Source organism: Mus musculus, chromosome 9 (assembly GCF_000001635.26).
Source record: "Mus musculus strain C57BL/6J chromosome 9, GRCm38.p6 C57BL/6J".
Lineage (NCBI taxonomy): Eukaryota > Metazoa > Chordata > Mammalia > Rodentia > Muridae > Mus > Mus musculus.
In genome coordinates this window covers 7,570,174-7,587,130 of record NC_000075.6, presented here as the reverse complement: position 1 = coordinate 7,587,130, position 16,957 = coordinate 7,570,174, and the positions used below count along the sequence as shown (strand labels likewise).

The window sequence follows — 16,957 nt, the reverse complement described above, 5'->3', positions numbered from 1 at the left end:
ATACCCTCCCCCCCACTTCCCTACCCACCCATTTCCATTTTTTGGCCCTGGCATTCCCCTGTACTGGGGCATATAAAGTTTGCCTGTCTAATGGGCCTCTCTTTCCAGTGATGGCCAACTAGGCCATCTTTTGATACATATGCAGCTAGAGTCAAGAACTCCGGGGTACTGGTTAGTTCATAATGTTGTTGCACCTACAGGATTGCAGGTCTCTTAGCTCCTTGGATACTTTCTCTAGCTCCTCCATTGGGGGCCCTGTTTGAGCCCCATTTTTTAATGGGGTTATTTGATTTTCAGGGGTCCACCTTCTTGAGTTCTTTGTATATATTGGATATTAGACCCCTATCTGATTTAGGATAGGTAAAGATCCTTTCCCAGTCTGTTGGTTGTCTTTTTGTCTTATTGACTGTGTCTTTTGCCTTACAGAAGCTTTGCAATTTTATGAGGTCCCATTTGTTGATTCTCGCTCTTACAGCACAAGCCATTACTGTTCTATTCAGGAATTTTTCCCCTGTGCCCATATCTTCTAGGCTATTCCCCACTTTCTCCTCTATAAGTTTCACTATCTCTGGTTTTATGTGGAGTTCCTTTATCCACTTAGATTTGACCTTAGTACAAGGAGATAGGAACGGATCAATTCTCATTCTTCTACATGATACCACCAGTTGTGCCAGCACCATTTGTTGAAAATGCTGTCTTTATTCCACTGGATGGTTTTAGCTCCCTTGTCAAAGATCAAGTGACCATAAGTGTGTGGGTTCATTTCTGGGTCTTCAATTCTATTCCATTGGTCTACTTGTCTGTCGCTATACCAATACCATGCAGTTTTTATCACAATTGCTCTGTAGTAAAGCTTTAGGTCAGGCATGGTGATTCCACCAGAGGTTTCTTTTTATCCTTGAGAAGAGTTTTTGCTATCCTAGGTTTTTTGTTATTCCAGATGAATTTGGAGATTGCCCTTTCCAATTCGTTAAAGAATTGAGTTGGACTTTTGATGGGGATTGCATTGAATCTGTAGATTGCTTTTGGCAAGATAGCCATTTTTACAATGCTGATCCTGCCAATCTATGAGCATGGGAGATCTTTCCATCTTCTGAGATCTTTAATTTCTTTCTTTAGAGACTTGAAGTTCTTATCATACAGATCTTTCACGTCCTTAGTTAGAGTTACACCAAGGTATTTTATATTATTTGTGACTAATGAGAAGGGTGTTGTTTCCCTAATTTCTTTCTCAGCCTGTTTATCCTTTGTGTAGAGAAAGGCCATTGACTTGTTTCAGTTAATTTTATATCCAGCTACTCCATTGAACCTGTTTATCAGGTTTAGGCGTTCTCTGGTGGAATTTTTAGGATCACTTATATATACTATCATATCATCTGGAAATAGTGATATTTTGACTTCTTCCTTTCCAATTTGTATCCCCTTGATCTCCTTTTGTTGTCGAATTGCTCTGGCTAGGACTTCAAGTACAATGTTGAATAGGCAGGGAGAAAGTGGGCAGCCTTGTCTAGTCCCTGATTTTAATGGGATTGCATCCAGCTTCTCACCATTTACTTTGATGTTGGCTACTGTTTTGCATGAGATTGCTTTTATCATGTTTAGGTATGGGCCTTGAATTCCTGATCTTTCCAAGACTTTTATCATGAATGGTTGTTGCATTTTGTCAAGTGCTTTCTCCACATCTAAGTGATGATCATGTGGTTTTTGTCTTTGAGTTTGTTTATATAATGGATTGCATTGATGTATTTCTGTATATTAAACCATCCCTGCATCCCTGGAATGAAACATACTTGGTCAGGATGGATGATTGTTTTGATGTGTTCTTGGATTCATTTAGTGAGAATTTTATTGAGTATTTTTGCATTGATACTCATAAAGGAAATTGGTCTGAAGTTCTCTATTTTTGTTGGGTCTTTCTGTGGCTTAGGTATCAGAGTAATTGTGGCTTCGTAGAATGAATTGGGTAGAGTACATTCTGCTTCTATTTTGTGGAACAGTTTGTGAAGAACTGGAATTAGATCTTCTTTGAAGGTCTGATAGAACTCTGCACTAAACCCGTCTGGTCCTGGGCTTTTTTTTTTGGTTGGGAGACTATTAATGACTGCTTCTATTTCCTTAGGGAATATAGGACTGTTTAGATCATTAACCTGATCCTGATTTAACTTTGGTACCTGGTATCTGTCTAGAAATTTGTCCATTTCATCCAGGTTCTCCAGTTTTGTTGAGTATAGCCTTTCATAGAAGGATCTGATGGTGTTTTGGATTTCTAAGGGATCTGTTGTTATGTCACCCTTTTCATTTCTGATTTTGTTAATTAGGATGCTGTCCCTGTGTCCTTTAGTGAGTCTGACTAAGGGTTTATCTATCTTGTTGATTTTCTCAAGGAACCAGCTCCTCATTTGGTTGATTCTGTGAATAGTTCTTCTTGTTTCCACTTGGTTGATTTTGCCCCTGAGTTTGATTATTTCCTGCCGTCCACTCCTCTTGGGTGAATTTGCTTCCTTTTGTTCTAGAGCTTTTAGGTGTGTTGTCAAGCTGCTAGTGTGTGCTCTCTCTAGTTTCTTTTTGGAGGTACTCAGAGCTATGAGTTTTCTCTTAGAAATGCTTTCATTGTGTTCCAAAAGTTTGGGTATGTTGTCGCTTCATTTTCATTAAACTCTAAAAAGTCTTTAATTTCTTTCTTTACTTCTTCCTTGACCAAGGTATCATTGAGGAGAGTGTTGTTCAGTTTCCACGTGAATGTTGGCTTTCTATTATTTATGTTGTTATTGAAGATCAGCCTTAGTCTGTGGTGATCTGATACGATGCATGGGACAATTTCAATATTTTTGTATCTGTTGAGACCTGTTTTGTGAGCAATTATATGGTCAATTTTGGAGCAGGTACCATGAGGTGCTGAGAAGAAGGCATAACCTTTTGTTTTAGGATAAAATGTTCTGTAGATATCTGTTAGATCCATTTGTTTCATAACTTCTGTTAGTTTCACTGTGTCACTGTTTAGTTTCTGTTTCCATGATATGTCCATTGATGAAAGTGGTATGTTGAAGTCTCCCACTATTATAGTGTGAGGTGCAATGTGTGCTTTGAGCTTTACTAAATTTCTTTAATGAATGTGGCTGCCCTTGTATTTGGAGCATAGATATTCAGAATTGAGAGTTCCTCTTGGAAGATTTTACCTTTGATGAATATGAAGTGGCCCTCCTTGTCTTTTTTGATGACTTTGGGTTGGATGTCGATTTTATTAGATATTAAAATGGCTACTCCAGCTTGTTTCTTCAGACCATTTACTTGGAAAATTGTTTTCCAGCAGTGTCTGTCTTTTTCCCTGAGATGGGTTTCCTGTAAGTAGCAGAATGTTGGGTCCTGTTTGTGTAGCCAGTCTATTAGTCTATGTCTCTTTATTGGGGAGTTGAGTCCATTAATATTAAGAGATATTAAGGAAAATAAATTGTTGCTTCCTATTATTTTTGTTGTTAAAGTTGGCATTCTGTTCTTGTGGCTGTCTTTTTAAAGGTTTGTTGAAGCATTACTTTCTTGCTTTTTTTAGGATGTGGTTTCAGTCCTTGTATTGGTTGTTTTCTGTTATTATCCTTTGAAGGGCTGGATTCATGGAAAGATAATGTGTGAATTTGGTTTTGTCGTGGAATACTTTTGTTTCTCCTTCTATAGCAATTGAAAGTTTGGCCGGGTATAGTAGCCTGGGCTGGCATTTGTGTTCTCTTAGTGTCTGTATAACATCTGTCCAGGTTCTTCTGGCTTTCATAGTCTCTGGTGAAAAATCTGGTGTAATTCTGATATGCCTGCCTTTATATGTTACTTGACCTTTTCCCCTTACTTCTTTTAATATTCTATCTTTATTTAGTGCATTTTTTGTTCTGATTATCATGTGTCGGGAGAAGTTTCTTTTCTGGTCCAGTCTATTTGGAGTTCTGTAGGCTTCATGGGCATCTCTTTCTTTAGGTTTGGGAAGTTTTCTTCTATAATTTTGTTGAAGATATTTGCTGACCCTTTAAGTTGAAAATCTTCTTTCTCATCTATACCTATTATCCTTAGGTTTGGTCTTCTCATTTTGTCCTGCATTTCCTGGATATTTTGAGTTAGGATCTTTTTGCATTTTGCATTGTCTTTGATTGTTGTGCCGATGTTCTCTATGGAATCTTCTGCACCTGAGATTCTCTCTTCCATCTTTTGTATTCTGTTGCTGATGCTCGCATCTATGGTTCCAGATTTCTTTCCTAGGGTTTCTATCTCAGCTTTGCCTCACTGTGAGTTTTCTTTATTGTGTCCACTTCCCTTTTTAGGTCTAGTATGGTTTTTTTCATTTCCATCACCTGTTTGGATGAGTTTTCTTCTTTTTCTTTAAGGAATTATAACTCTTTAGCAGTGTTCTCCTGTATTTCTTTAAGTAAGTTATTAAAGTCCTTCTTGATGTTCTCTACCATCATTATGAGATATGCCTTTAAATCCGAGTCTAGCTTTTCTGGTGTGTTGGGGTACCCAGGACTGGCTGAGGTGGGAGTGCTGGGTTCTGATGATGGTGAGTGGTCTTGGTTTCTGTTAGTAAGATTCTTACGTCTGCCTTTTGCCATCTGGTAATCTCTGGAGTCTGTTGTTATAGTTGTCTCTGGTTAGAGCTTGTTCCTTTCGTGATTCTGTTAGCCTCCATCAGCAGACCTGGGAGTCTAGGTTTCTCCTGAATTTCAGTGGTTTGAGCACTCTCTGCAGGCAAGCTCTCCTCTTGCAGAGAAGGTGCACAGATATCTGTTGTTCAGATTTGCCTCCTGGCAGAAGATGAAGGCCTGAAACAGGGCCTGTCCCAGAAGCTGTTAGCTTCTGTAGTCCACACTCTCACCTGCGCAGACTAGTCTTGGTGGGATCTGGGAAGGGAGATGGCTCATGTGGATGCTCTGGCAAAAGCCCCCCCGGGTGGGGTGGACACCTCTCCTCTGGCAGGGAAGGTGCCCGGATGTCTGGAGCCTGTGCAGACTAGTCTTGGCAGGATCCAGGAACCAAGATGTGTCCACCAGGTGTTCTAGGAATGGCTTCCCGGGCAGGGCAGCTGCTTCTCCTCTGGCAGGGAAGGTGCCCAGATCCATACTTCTTATCTTAACCAGGATCTCAGCCTCCTTCTGGGAGGTGAAATGGTTTATTTGATGGGTGCTTATAGGAATGAAGGATGCAGTTTACTGGGATTCTCAACTGGGATCCAGAGGACCAAACAAAATGGAATGCTAATGATTGGATTAAGAATTGTCTTTAATGTTTATTTTTAAGACATGCTTTAATTTTCCAAGTTTGCAAATCATTAATTAGACTCAAAATAAGTGAGAGATTTTTGTCATATTTAAAACTTCACTGTTAGAAGAATCAGATACTTTAACTGGTTATTGGTTACCCAGCTGATATATAGTAGGAGTAAGAACTTGATGCTAAAGAATTGGGCTCAATTATTTTACTTTTTCATTTTATTTTAAATATATAGCCGTTTGCTTGCATGTATATGTCTATGCACCATGCTTGTGCAGTGCCCTCAGAGGCCAGAGAGGGCATCAGATTTCCCTGGGTCTGGAGTTACAGAGAGCTGTGGACTGCCATGTGGGTACTGAGAATCAAACCTGGGTCCTTTGAAAGAGCAGCCAGTGCACTTAACCACTGGGTCATCTCTCCCACTCTTGAGTCTTCCTGAGGCAGAGTTCAGGTTAAAAGATTTGTTTTGGTTTATTTGTGGAATTTATTGTTAATTGTATGTTTTTGTCAGCACATGAACAATACTGAAAGTGAGCAAGCTTAACCTTTTATGATGTAATATCACTGTGCCAATTGAATTTGCTTTTCCTTTGACACTGACATTGAATGATGCGTTTAATGGTTCGTTACACAGGAACCAAGAATTGGTTTTGATCACTTGGGTGATATTTTTCGCCTTCATGTCATATTCAAATTGCCTCGACCCATGGAAGAAATAGAGGAATCCTAGAAGCAGAGAGGCATGGTTAGTTATCTTGCATAGTGCAAACTTCTCCCCTGCATCTTAATTTTATGAATATAAAATCAATACTATTGTAAAGAAAATAAAGATAATGTAGAATTGCAAAGATGTAGTTTGCTTTCATCCCACTCCATGGGAATCACTTAGAAAAAAGTTAAGCACAAGTGTCAAAGCATCTCTGAGTGTGGCAGGCAGGCCCTGGCTCTCAAGCTAGATTTCAACAAGACATCTCAGTGAGGAGAAAAGAAGGGCCTTTTGGATCTGTCCTTGGACTCACCACTCTCATTTCTATAGATGTGCAACATGTTTATGCATTTCAGGTTTGGGGGTTCTGTTTAGGTATTATGGAGATAATCAATGCAGCACTTAAATGCTTTTTAAAAAAATATATCATTATTAGTGTGTGTGTTTACAGATGCATGCCATGCCATGGTGTGTGTGTGTATGGTGGTTAAAGACAACTTTGTAGATCTGGCTTTTCTCCATCTTACTTTACATGAGAACCAGTGATTGAATTTGGGTCATCGGCAAGTACTGCTGGCACCTTGGAGTGAACCATCTCCCTGGTCTTCAAACAATTGTTTTTAGACTATGAGTTATTTGATGGCCCAGACCACTGTATTTGAAAGTCTACTATTAGGACTTTGTTTGCGTAAAGTTCTGGGCTGAGGATGTAGCTCAGTGGCAGAACATTTGCCTAGTACAAGAAGAGTTCTCAGTTCAACTCTCAGTACAGCTACTAACTTCAAACTAAGCAAAACCCCAACCAACCAATCAAATAAACAAAAAGCCAATTGCTAAATAGTCTTGTAAAATCTTCTGGGTCTTATCATAATCCCACTGCCTCAGATACTTGAAGGACATAGTTTTTTTTCATAAATGAACTCCAAGCTATGTATCTTAAACTATATATGTATATATTGTGAATGTATGTAGTATATACATATGTATGTATGTTTCTAAATATGTTTGGGGATCATTATTCATCTTGTGTGTTTAGTTATCTTTCTCACATTAGGGGCTATTTTAGGAACTATTTTAGGTCAGTGGTGATTAAAATTAATTTTGGTACTTTCTATATAGATTTGAAATAGCACCTCAGAGTCAGTTTAGCACTTGTTGGCTCAGTTTGAGAATGTCTACAGGGGTAATGCCTACCAACCAAAGTATGTATTTGAGAATGGTAACACTACACTAAAATTGAACGTTTGCCCTTTGTGCTGTCCTTTTTTAGTTTCCCAAGCCCCCACACAATGGAGGCATTGGCACTCACCATTATGTTGGAAGACAGCATCCACACGGAGGCGAATTCCTGGGAAGCACTTTATTATCCTCTGTGGGAATCCTCTGTCCATTGCTTGTGCCATCTCATCATACCTATGTGCAAAGATTTCAAAGGATTCTTTCTACTTGATGTCTGTTTAGTGAGCTTAATCTTTCTGCTGCCTAGTTTAGAGTCAAGCAGCATTATGGGAACTGAGCAGGCCTGGTAGAGAGAAACACCTAATGGTACCAATGATAAAGACATGGTAGAGATTATGATACCGCAGTGTGTGTGTTTGTATGCTCAGATGCCACCGTACCAAACTTTGACATAGTTCTGGGAATTGTTTAAGGTTCTCACAATTGTAAGGTACATGGTTTATTGACTCAGCCACCTCCTCAGCCTCTACTTACCATCTCCTAAGAACAATAAGAAAAATCACCAGTAGGCAAAGATGTAGCTTTTTGGATAAGGATCAACAAAATAATCAAGGGAAAAGGCCACAGCTTCTCTCAGAGTAGTTCTTTCTGAAGAACTGTTAAATCACCTTGTAACTCTTCTAGATTCTGACTGGCTATGAGTCTGCCATTGACAGTTTTGTTGGTATTGGTATCTTTAGTACGTTTTTATTGTTTTTATTTAAGTTGGACAGAAATTATTGGACTCATTCAACCATCTTAGTTTAATAAGTGTCATACACTGGAGATTGCCGGCAACACAATCCACTGGGAGACTGTAGATTTGTTTTGTTTTTGATTATGTTTGGGTAATATTGCCAGGGATGCCTCCCTCCCTAATCAAACAACAGAGTTACCTCCAGCACCAGATGCCAACAAAAAAGAAGGTTTTTCTTGTATCATGATCACAGACGGCTGCATCAATTTTCTTCACACGTCTTGGAAATCCGAGTGTGTGGATGGATTTGGGGTAACCGGGCAAGACAGAATATCCCCTGATGACCCAGAAATTCTCATCTAGACAGAGAAAGGGATCTCTTCAGATGTCTTTTGCTCTGTGTCTTACAGGGAGGAAGAGATGACTCAGGAAGTTTGAAATTAACGAGGTATTTAGTTCCTCTCAGCTGCCAACCCAGTAATCTCATGCCTCTATTGTACTTTTTTCTTGTCCTATTTCTTTTTATTTGCTAAGTATAATAATCCCATAAAAAGGAACATAGATGAGATAGGTTGCTTTGGAAAAAAAGAATGGACTTCTACAGTTTTAAGAAACTATTTACTTTTTGTGAATGGGTGTTTTCTCTGCATGTGTATCTGTATACGACATATGTGACTGGTGCCCACGGAGGCCTGAAGAGAGCATTGAATTCTCTAGCACTATTGTCAGCCTGTGGGTGCTGGGAATTGAACCCAGGTCCTCTGGAAGAGCAGCCAGTGCTCGTGATTGCTGATCAGCTCTCAGCTTTTATAGTTTTTAATCACAAAAATTCATTTTAGTGAGTTTGGGATGCTAGAAATCATCACAGCCATAGAGAGAAACAATTCTCATTGTCATTTATGAGGAGAACCTAAATTAGGAGAGAAGCCCTTCACAAAACTCATGATTAAGATTGTATTTTGCAGAAATACCCATTGCTCTTTTAGAAAAGAGGAGAAAGAGGAACCATGACTGGCAAATTTACCTTTAAAAACAAGGAGCTCATCTCTGGGGCTTTCATAGGCAGCTTGAAGATCAGCTGGCAGAGATGGCCAGAAGGAATCAATAAACTCAAACTCAGCACCAGCAATATCAGAGTAGACCCTCCATAAGTGCCTGCATTAAACACAAAATATTTCATCAATGATGTCCTGGTACCTGTGTCCATCAGCATGTTTCAGTCTTAAGTTTGTGGTTTGTGGTATGCATGCATGTGTGCCTACATGTTCACATATGTGGGGCATACATGTGAATGCATGTGTGCTTATGTGTGGAGGCTGCAGGTTGCCCTTGGGTGTTTTCTTTGATTGTTTTCTACATTGTTTCTTGAGGAAGAATCTCTTGCTGATGTACTGGTACATGCTCAGCAACTGGCTTTCTAGCTGAGTAGAAGACTGTTTATCCGGAGATCCTTTGAAAAAAAAAAACATCTTTATAAGAAGCTGGAGTGTCAAGGGAATAGGTTTACCTGCCTTTAAAGAACATAACTTCCCTGCGGAAAGTAGTGATAGCATCAAAAGTCAAGGTGGGGTCACAGGCGTGGGGTTCAGAATTTCCACTTGGCTTGGTGGTTACCTTAGGTGGACTTCCTTCAGTAAAAAAGAAAGACTATTCAGAAGGCACAGAAACTATGTCCTCATCAGGGTCTTACCTAAGTACATGTTTGCTTCACAATAATATTTCAGGAAGCAACCCTCTCAATTTCCTCTCTGCAAAACTTTCTGTTTAGTTACCATACATGCAGCTCTACAATGATACTAACCATAGATGGACTGGATCCCATCAATATCATCCTGAGAAAGTGGGTATTTGCTAGGATCCAGGGAGATGTAATTGGGGAACATCAAGGCTGTTTGATCATTGGAGTGGGACAGCCCCAGAGAGTGACCAAATTCATGAGCAGCCACAAGAAACAAGTTGAACCCTTGATAAAGCAGAAAACATGACCATGAATTGATGAAGAAATTTAACCCAGGACGCAGATTGCTCGAGAGTGCTTACTCAGAAATGAATAGCTGGCATGGCAGTACATCCTTTTATTTCCAGGATTGAAGAGGCAGAGGCAGGCAGAGCTCTTTGAATTCAAGACTAGTCTGGTTTACACATGTGTTCCAGGCCAGCCAAGTTTACATGGTTAGATCCTGTCTTAGAAACAAAACACATATATAAAGAAAAGAAATGGAATATTATTTTAAGAAATGGAGCCACCAATTTGAGGGATTCTTGACTGTATAGGATCATCCTCATGTTCTTCTGTGGTTCTCTACCAACTGGACAATAAAGCCCTACCTTCTTCTCCTAGCTCTAAACAATCTAGCTCTTACCTTTTTTTCAGCCATAGATACCTTTGCACAGCCCTCTGGTCTTTCTTCCCAGCTTGGTGCATTCTTTCATGTGCTCTGAGCCAGCCACTTCAAAACACTTTCATTTCTTATCTATACTAAGTTCTTCCTATACCTGTCTTTAGACTTCCTTTCCTTTTATTTTTCTCCTTTGAGACAGTGTCTCATGTATCTCTGGTTGGCCTGAAATCCACTGTATAGCTGAGGATGATCTTCACCTCCTGAGCCTTCAGCCTGGACCTCCCAGGTGGTGGAACTACAGGGGTGCACTACCACACTCAGTTTATTCAGTCCTGGGGATTGTACTCATAGCCTTATGCACACCAGAAAAAACTCTTTCAACTGAGCTTCATCTCCAGCCAGTGGATTCATTTCTCTTGCTCAGTCATGCTCACTACAGCTCTCTTCTACTCCAAAGCAATATAATACAATGGACGAAGAGTGATAGGGACAGATGGTAACTCTTTGAACTGCTGGCCTGTACAGAGCTTAGTTGAAGGCTATGTTGATCTTATTCCTTGGAAAACAGCCTTGGTTAACTTGGACTACAACTCTGGCCTCTTTAAGAATTCATCTCGACGGGCGTGGTGGCACACGCCTTTAATCCCAGCACTCCGGAGGCAGAGGCAGGTGGATTTCTGAGTTCGAGGCCAGCCTGGTCTACAAAGTGAGTCCAGGACAGCCAGGACTGCACAGAGAAACCCTGTCTCAAAAACCCAAAAAAAAAAAAAAAAAAAAAAAAAAAGAATTCATCTCACAACACTTTTCAGTAGAGGGCTTGACACAGTGTATGGAGGAGGAGCAATGAACACTAAATGGCTAAGGATAGTCAGATGGAGAAATCTTCCATTTCTGCTTCTGGATATGAAAGTGAAGCCTGTTGAAGAAAGCTTGCCAATCCTGAGTTTGGCAAGTGCTTGGGCTATTTCTTACAATTAATTAAGCACATATACACTGGCTTTGGATCAAAATGGAAACCAAGGAAATAGTGGTTATTCTGCAGTAGAAGATACACATAGAAGAGTTCACCCCACCTCTCAGTTTTCTGAGTGCAATGTTCCTCCTCCACCCCTGTCTGTAATGCTAACATGTGGCACTGGCCACAGCTCATCCTAGATTCCCACTGTTGCCTGAAGCTCGGCCAGCACTGACCGCTTCATCTGTCTCAATAGCACTTGGGAGAAAAAGAACTTCCTGTGCTCTAGTGGATAGAACAATTAGGGTGTGTCTGCAAAAACTAAAACTGACCCAAGCAGAGTATTTGGCCTCATGGAGTCAGGAATCATCTGTAGTCTTGTGTGCTGCCCATCAGGAAGGTCATGACCTTTACTTCCCTGGGATCAGGAAGGCCGTGACTTACACTGTCCTGGAATCATGGGGGCCAGATCTCCAACCCAAATTGTTGAGGGACAAAGGATAGTGAGAGGCGAAAGCTTCCTGAGCCTCCTCCTTTGCTTAATAAACATAGAATTACTGTAGTGAAGTTTGGGTGTTTTGTTTAAAAAGTAACAGTACACCGAAGCTGGAGAGATTGCTTAGCATTTAGGGGTACCAGCTGTTGTTCCAGAGGATGTGAGTTAGGTTCCCAGGAGTCACAAACTCTTATTCCAGGGGATCTGATGTCCTCTTCTGGCCTCTGAAATCATCAAGCATACATGTGGTATGCAGGCATACATGCAAGCAATATACCCATCCATATATACACCCAAATAAAACATGTTCAGTGCTGCTCAGGCCAACTTAGTTGCCTTAAAAGACAAGATCAAGTATAAGAACTAGGGTCTAATAATTTGCAGATGAGAGGAGATGGTTAGTAGAGAAAGTCTATGCTTTCAAATTGACCTTTATGGGCCATAAACCCACAAAGTGTTTCTTTTTTTTATTTAATTTTTTTTTTTACGTATTTTCCTCAATTACATTTCCAATGCTATCCCAAAAGTCCCCCATACCCCCCCCCCACTCCCCTACCCACCCATTCCCACTTTTTGGCCCTGGCATTCCCCTGTACTGGGGCATATAAAGTTTGCAAGTCCAATGGGCCTCTCTTTCCAGTGATGGCCAACTAGGTCATCTTTTGATACATATGCAGCTAGAGTCAAGAGCTTCGGGGTACTGGTTAGTTCATAATGTTGTTGCACCTACAGGGTTGTAGATCTCTTTAGATCCTTGGATACTTTCTCTAGCTTCTCCTTTGGGGGCCCTGTGATCCATCCAATAGCTGACTGTGAGGATCCACTTCTGTGTTTGCTAGGCCCTGGCCTAGGCTCACAAGAGACCGCTATATCAGGGTCCTTTCAGCAAACTCTTGCTAGTGTATGCAATGATGTCATCGTTTAAAGGCTGATTATGGGATGGATCCCTGGATATGGCAGTCTCTAGATGGTCCATCCTTTCATCTCAGCTCCAAACTTTGTCTCTGTAACTCCCAATTAGAATTTTGTCTCTGTAACTCCCAATTAGAATTTGTTCCCAATTCTAAGAAGGGGCAAAGTGACCACACTTTGGTCTTCATTCTTCTTCAGTTTCATGTATTTTGCAAATTGTATCTTATATCTCGGGTATAAATACCTTTTCTGGGCATATATCCAGAAGATGTTCCAACTGGTAAGAAGGACACATGCTCCACTATGTTCATAGTAGCCTTATTTATAATAGCCAGAAGCTGGAAAGAACCCAGATGCCCCTCAACAGAGGAATGGATACAAAAAATGTGGTACATTTACACAAAGTGTTTCTTAATCCCAGGCTTAAAACCACCAGCCCTCTTAAGTTTTCTTTTAGTCTTTAAACTACAGACAACTATAGCCATTGATTGAGTGTGCAGCCTTGTGCTGAGTGTGGAGGTAAAAGCATCACACAGGATTGCAGAGGCTGTAAGGCTGGAACTTTTGAGAACACCTCTGGGGTTCACATAACACACCTTGCACAGTTTTGTGTACACAGTAGACCAGCAGGCACTGTGAAAATTCCCAGCGCTATGTTAATGAGTGCATGGGCAAATGGCAAACAGTGTTCTCAGACCAGGATGTGAGAGCTCTGTAAAAAGACTACCAGAGGATAGCCATTGCTAATGATTGTTAGTCATCCTACTAGTGTGATCTGAGAATACAGAACATTATGTAAGAAACTAGGGAATTTGGATGTGAAAGGCAGATAACTGTACAGTGCTTCTTTCTAGATGATTTTTTTTTTAGATTAATGCAATTTTCTCACAGTGAAAATTAGTCTCACCTTCCCCATCCTTGGCTATCCATGTTTCATCTTCGTCAAAGTGAGTGTCACCACCTAGACCCAGACCAGGAGGAAAGGCATGGCCAAGGACTCCCAGAGGACCATCAAAGTGACGAGGACACCAGCCATGGACTGAAAGACAGTTGATGGGGAGATAGGTCAGCTCCCTGTGATCCTCGAAGAAGTCACTCCCCTCACTGCAAGCCTTACCTCCTGTCCTGAATGCTATCATTATATCTGCAACCCCCTTGGATATCCTGGTAAACGTCAGTGGAGTGACCTTGCTCCAAACTTGTAGAGCTTTCTGAATAGCCTCATCCACATCAGCTGGTGTCATATCAGGAGTATAGTTCATTATTCTGAAAAATAGGCAACATTATAGGAGCTGTGGATATGGTAGTTTACCAGTCCTGGCTGTAGTGACTTGTAACATTGTGCTGTGCTCCAGCTTTATTTAAATGAGACAGCTTTATATAACCTAACTTGGAGTTTCCTTTCTCATGCTGCCATAACACACTTTGGCCAAATGCAACTTAGAGGAGGAAAGCGTTTGTTTGATTTACAGTTCCTGGCCACAGTTCATTACTGAGGGGTTTGGGCAGGAATCCAAAGCATGATGGAAGAACACAGCTTGTTGGTTCACTCTCAGGTTTATGCCTAGCTAGTTTTCACCTATGTGTGCACCCTTGAATGTTTGTATGTGTGCTACATGTACGTAGGGACCTGCAGAAGTCAAAAGAGGGCATGCAATCCCTTTGAACTGGAGTGCCACATGATTGTGAGCTGTCATGTGAGTACTGGGAATCAAACTTGATTTGCAAGAGTCTACAAGCTCTTTACTGATGAGTCATTTCCTTAACCTCTTAGCTAACTTTTTTTTTTTTTTTTTTTTTTTTTTTACTTTTTTCATTAAATCTCTTGTAGTTCCTTATCCTTAAATAGCCAAGTACACAGGGTATACATTGTTATACTGGGACCCATCTAAGATTTGAGATTTGATAGCTCTAAAACACACACACACACACACACACACACACACACACACACACACACACCCTCAACCACCCCTCTACATGAGCACATGCGTGGATGCACGAATGAACGTGTTCCTCCTCCCCCACACTCACACCCTTCCCTTCTTTCTGCACACCTCACCATGCCTCCAGGGCATTGTAGCAGATGGTGGTGCTGCCTATTCTGAGCTCACAGGGGAGAAGGGAGCCTAGAGATTGGAACCTATCTGCCTGAGCCAACTCTGTAGCACTAGCTACAGGCGATAGCCTTTCGATTTAGTTTCCGTGTGGTTGTCATACTGCCCACAGCATAGGTCTAATGAGGGGATGAGATACATAGAACCCACAAAGTGGCATGCACTTTCGAAAGTGTCAGTTAGATAAGCCATCACTGTGGTTGCTTCTTGGAGATTACTTATTTGGGTTAGTTAACCAAAGTTGGTAGAAACATTACCTGTATGTAAGGCTGTATTTTCTCCACCCAGGGAGTGTGTAGCCATATTGCCCCACATCTGGTACCCCACACCTGGGCACTTTCATGATCGCAAGTGTGTCTGAATCCAGTTTTCCAGTCACTGTCAATCCGAAAAATGCCTGCATTTCCCGAAGTTTTCCATCAAAGAGACTCCTGTTCTTGCTTTGGACAAAATGACTCCCTTCTATTTCAAGAGAGTAGAACTGGTTGAGATATGCCTGTCAGGAAAGATGTAAAGGACACAGACTACAGGAGAGCAAAGGTTTATGAGTGACTAGAATTAGCCAAATCACACACCCATACAACTAAGGGCAGCCACTTGGCTTATATTCTTACTGTTCCTTTCATCTTATGCTCTTGAAATTCTAGGAGACATCAGAGATGATGCTCTATTTTGCAAACTTATGCAATTTAACCTTAGAGTTAGACACATGGAAAGGACCTCATTCTTCTGAGATACTCTGAGACTCTGCAGGAATGTGCTGTCTTGGAAAGTCCCGAGAGAAGCTATAAAAGGCACATTTTATTGCTTGTTGCTTTTAGCATTCATTGAAATCCTACCTGGGCCAGTTGGTTGTTCTCCTCATTTTTGTCCTTCCTGTCTGGAGGAAATGCAGCGGAAAGTGTTATAAAATTAACCATCAGAGACAGAAGGCACTTCATTCCTGTCTCTTCAGTTAAAGCTTGTTTCTGTTTGTATGGCATTTAGAAAGTTGACAGTGAGACGTGGCATGAAGTAATCACTTAATTAATAACAGCAAAGCACATTGCCATGAAGTGTCTCATGACTTCGTTTTCCCCTTAGATAAACTTGAATTTTGCAACCACAGTTGGTGATTGCTTATCTAGCACATTGCTCACTTTTGAGCGCTGACAATAGCAAGGCCCCCAAGTTAGTCTTCTGGTCTCAAAACTGGTAGTTTTACTGGTAGTTTTGGTAGGTTGTTATGAATTTTGAAATAATTTACTTTGGCAGAAAACACTAGCATATCTTGGTAGTGTGATTGGAAGAGACAATGGAGTCGGATATTAGTTTAAGTACTGTGCTATGGTGCCTGGCTTCTATATGAGTTCTGCCTACTGAGCCACTTCCCAGCCTCTGTGTCTTTAATTGTTAGGAGTACTGGCTAGTTAAATATGAGTAATTGTTTGTTATTATTATTTATTTTAGTATTATATTTGAATGTTTTTTGTAATGTCTTTTTTATGGTAATGGTGTTAAACATTCTTTTTAAAAATTTATTTGTTTTTTATATCCTAACCAGTTTCTCATCCCTCCACTCCTCCAGTCCTCCCCCAACTTCTTTTTTCTCCTCCACATGTTAAACATTCTTATAGCAACTGTTTGCTTTTTTCTACCAGAATTGTCTCTGGTTTCTCAGAGTTTCTTGTTGGATGTCTGTTTATCACATTGCCAACTTTCAAATGTTTGTTAACTATGTTGTGCAATCTGCTTGGAACTTCTGGGACAGAAAGTTATCTGAGAAGCTGTTAGTACCCAAGGATGGGTGTGGGGAGTTGGAGACCTTTCTTACAGGAGGCAGGGTGTATTCCAGGCTTCTATGGTATGTGATGAGATTTAATTGAACACAATAGGAAAATGCACAATAGCAGATAGTTAATAAAACTCAAAGTGATATTTTGTTTGTGTAAGAGCAGCCGAGGTTTGGTCTGTGGCGTCTAGAGTGAATCACCTCTCTACATCAGGGGCTGTGTGGTTTCTCAAAAGATGGCTATTGAACCTACATTGCAGGTAGCATAAAACAAGGAAGGAAGAGAAATAAAGTTCTTAATATTCTTTGAGGAACCCCACCTGTCTTAGTCAGGGTTTCTATTCCTGCACAAACATCATGACCAAGAAGCAAGTTGGGGAGGAAAGGATTTATTCAGCTTACTCTTCCACATTGCTGTTCATCACTGAAGGAAGTTAGGACTGGAACTCAAGCAGGTCAGAAAGCAGGAGCTGATGCAGAGGCCATGGAGGGATGT

At 40.8% G+C, this 16,957-nt stretch overlaps 1 protein-coding gene and 1 long non-coding RNA gene across 3 annotated transcripts in view; one reads left to right on the top strand and one right to left on the bottom strand.

Moving 5' to 3' along the window:
• The window catches only part of Gm31751, a 62,463-nt gene that overhangs the window by 32,504 nt on the left and 13,002 nt on the right, over window positions 1-16,957 (top strand). The window lies entirely within an intron of this gene.
• Window positions 5,246-15,735, bottom strand: Mmp27 (matrix metallopeptidase 27). 2 transcript variants are annotated; one of them, NM_001310717.1, is made up of 10 exons: window positions 15,530-15,735; window positions 14,948-15,186; window positions 13,691-13,839; window positions 13,481-13,612; window positions 9,670-9,831; window positions 9,376-9,496; window positions 8,893-9,023; window positions 8,068-8,227; window positions 7,263-7,366; window positions 5,246-5,973 (listed from the first exon to the last, which is right to left on the bottom strand). In NM_001310717.1, exons 1-10 carry the CDS (start codon window positions 15,671-15,673, stop codon window positions 5,738-5,740), a joined length of 1,578 nt encoding a protein of 525 aa, NP_001297646.1. In that variant the 5' UTR covers window positions 15,674-15,735; the 3' UTR covers window positions 5,246-5,737. The 2 variants fall into 2 exon arrangements, with proteins under 2 accessions (NP_001297646.1, XP_006509922.1); XM_006509859.4 differs by having other exon boundaries at window positions 5,247-5,973; window positions 14,948-15,152; window positions 15,530-15,613.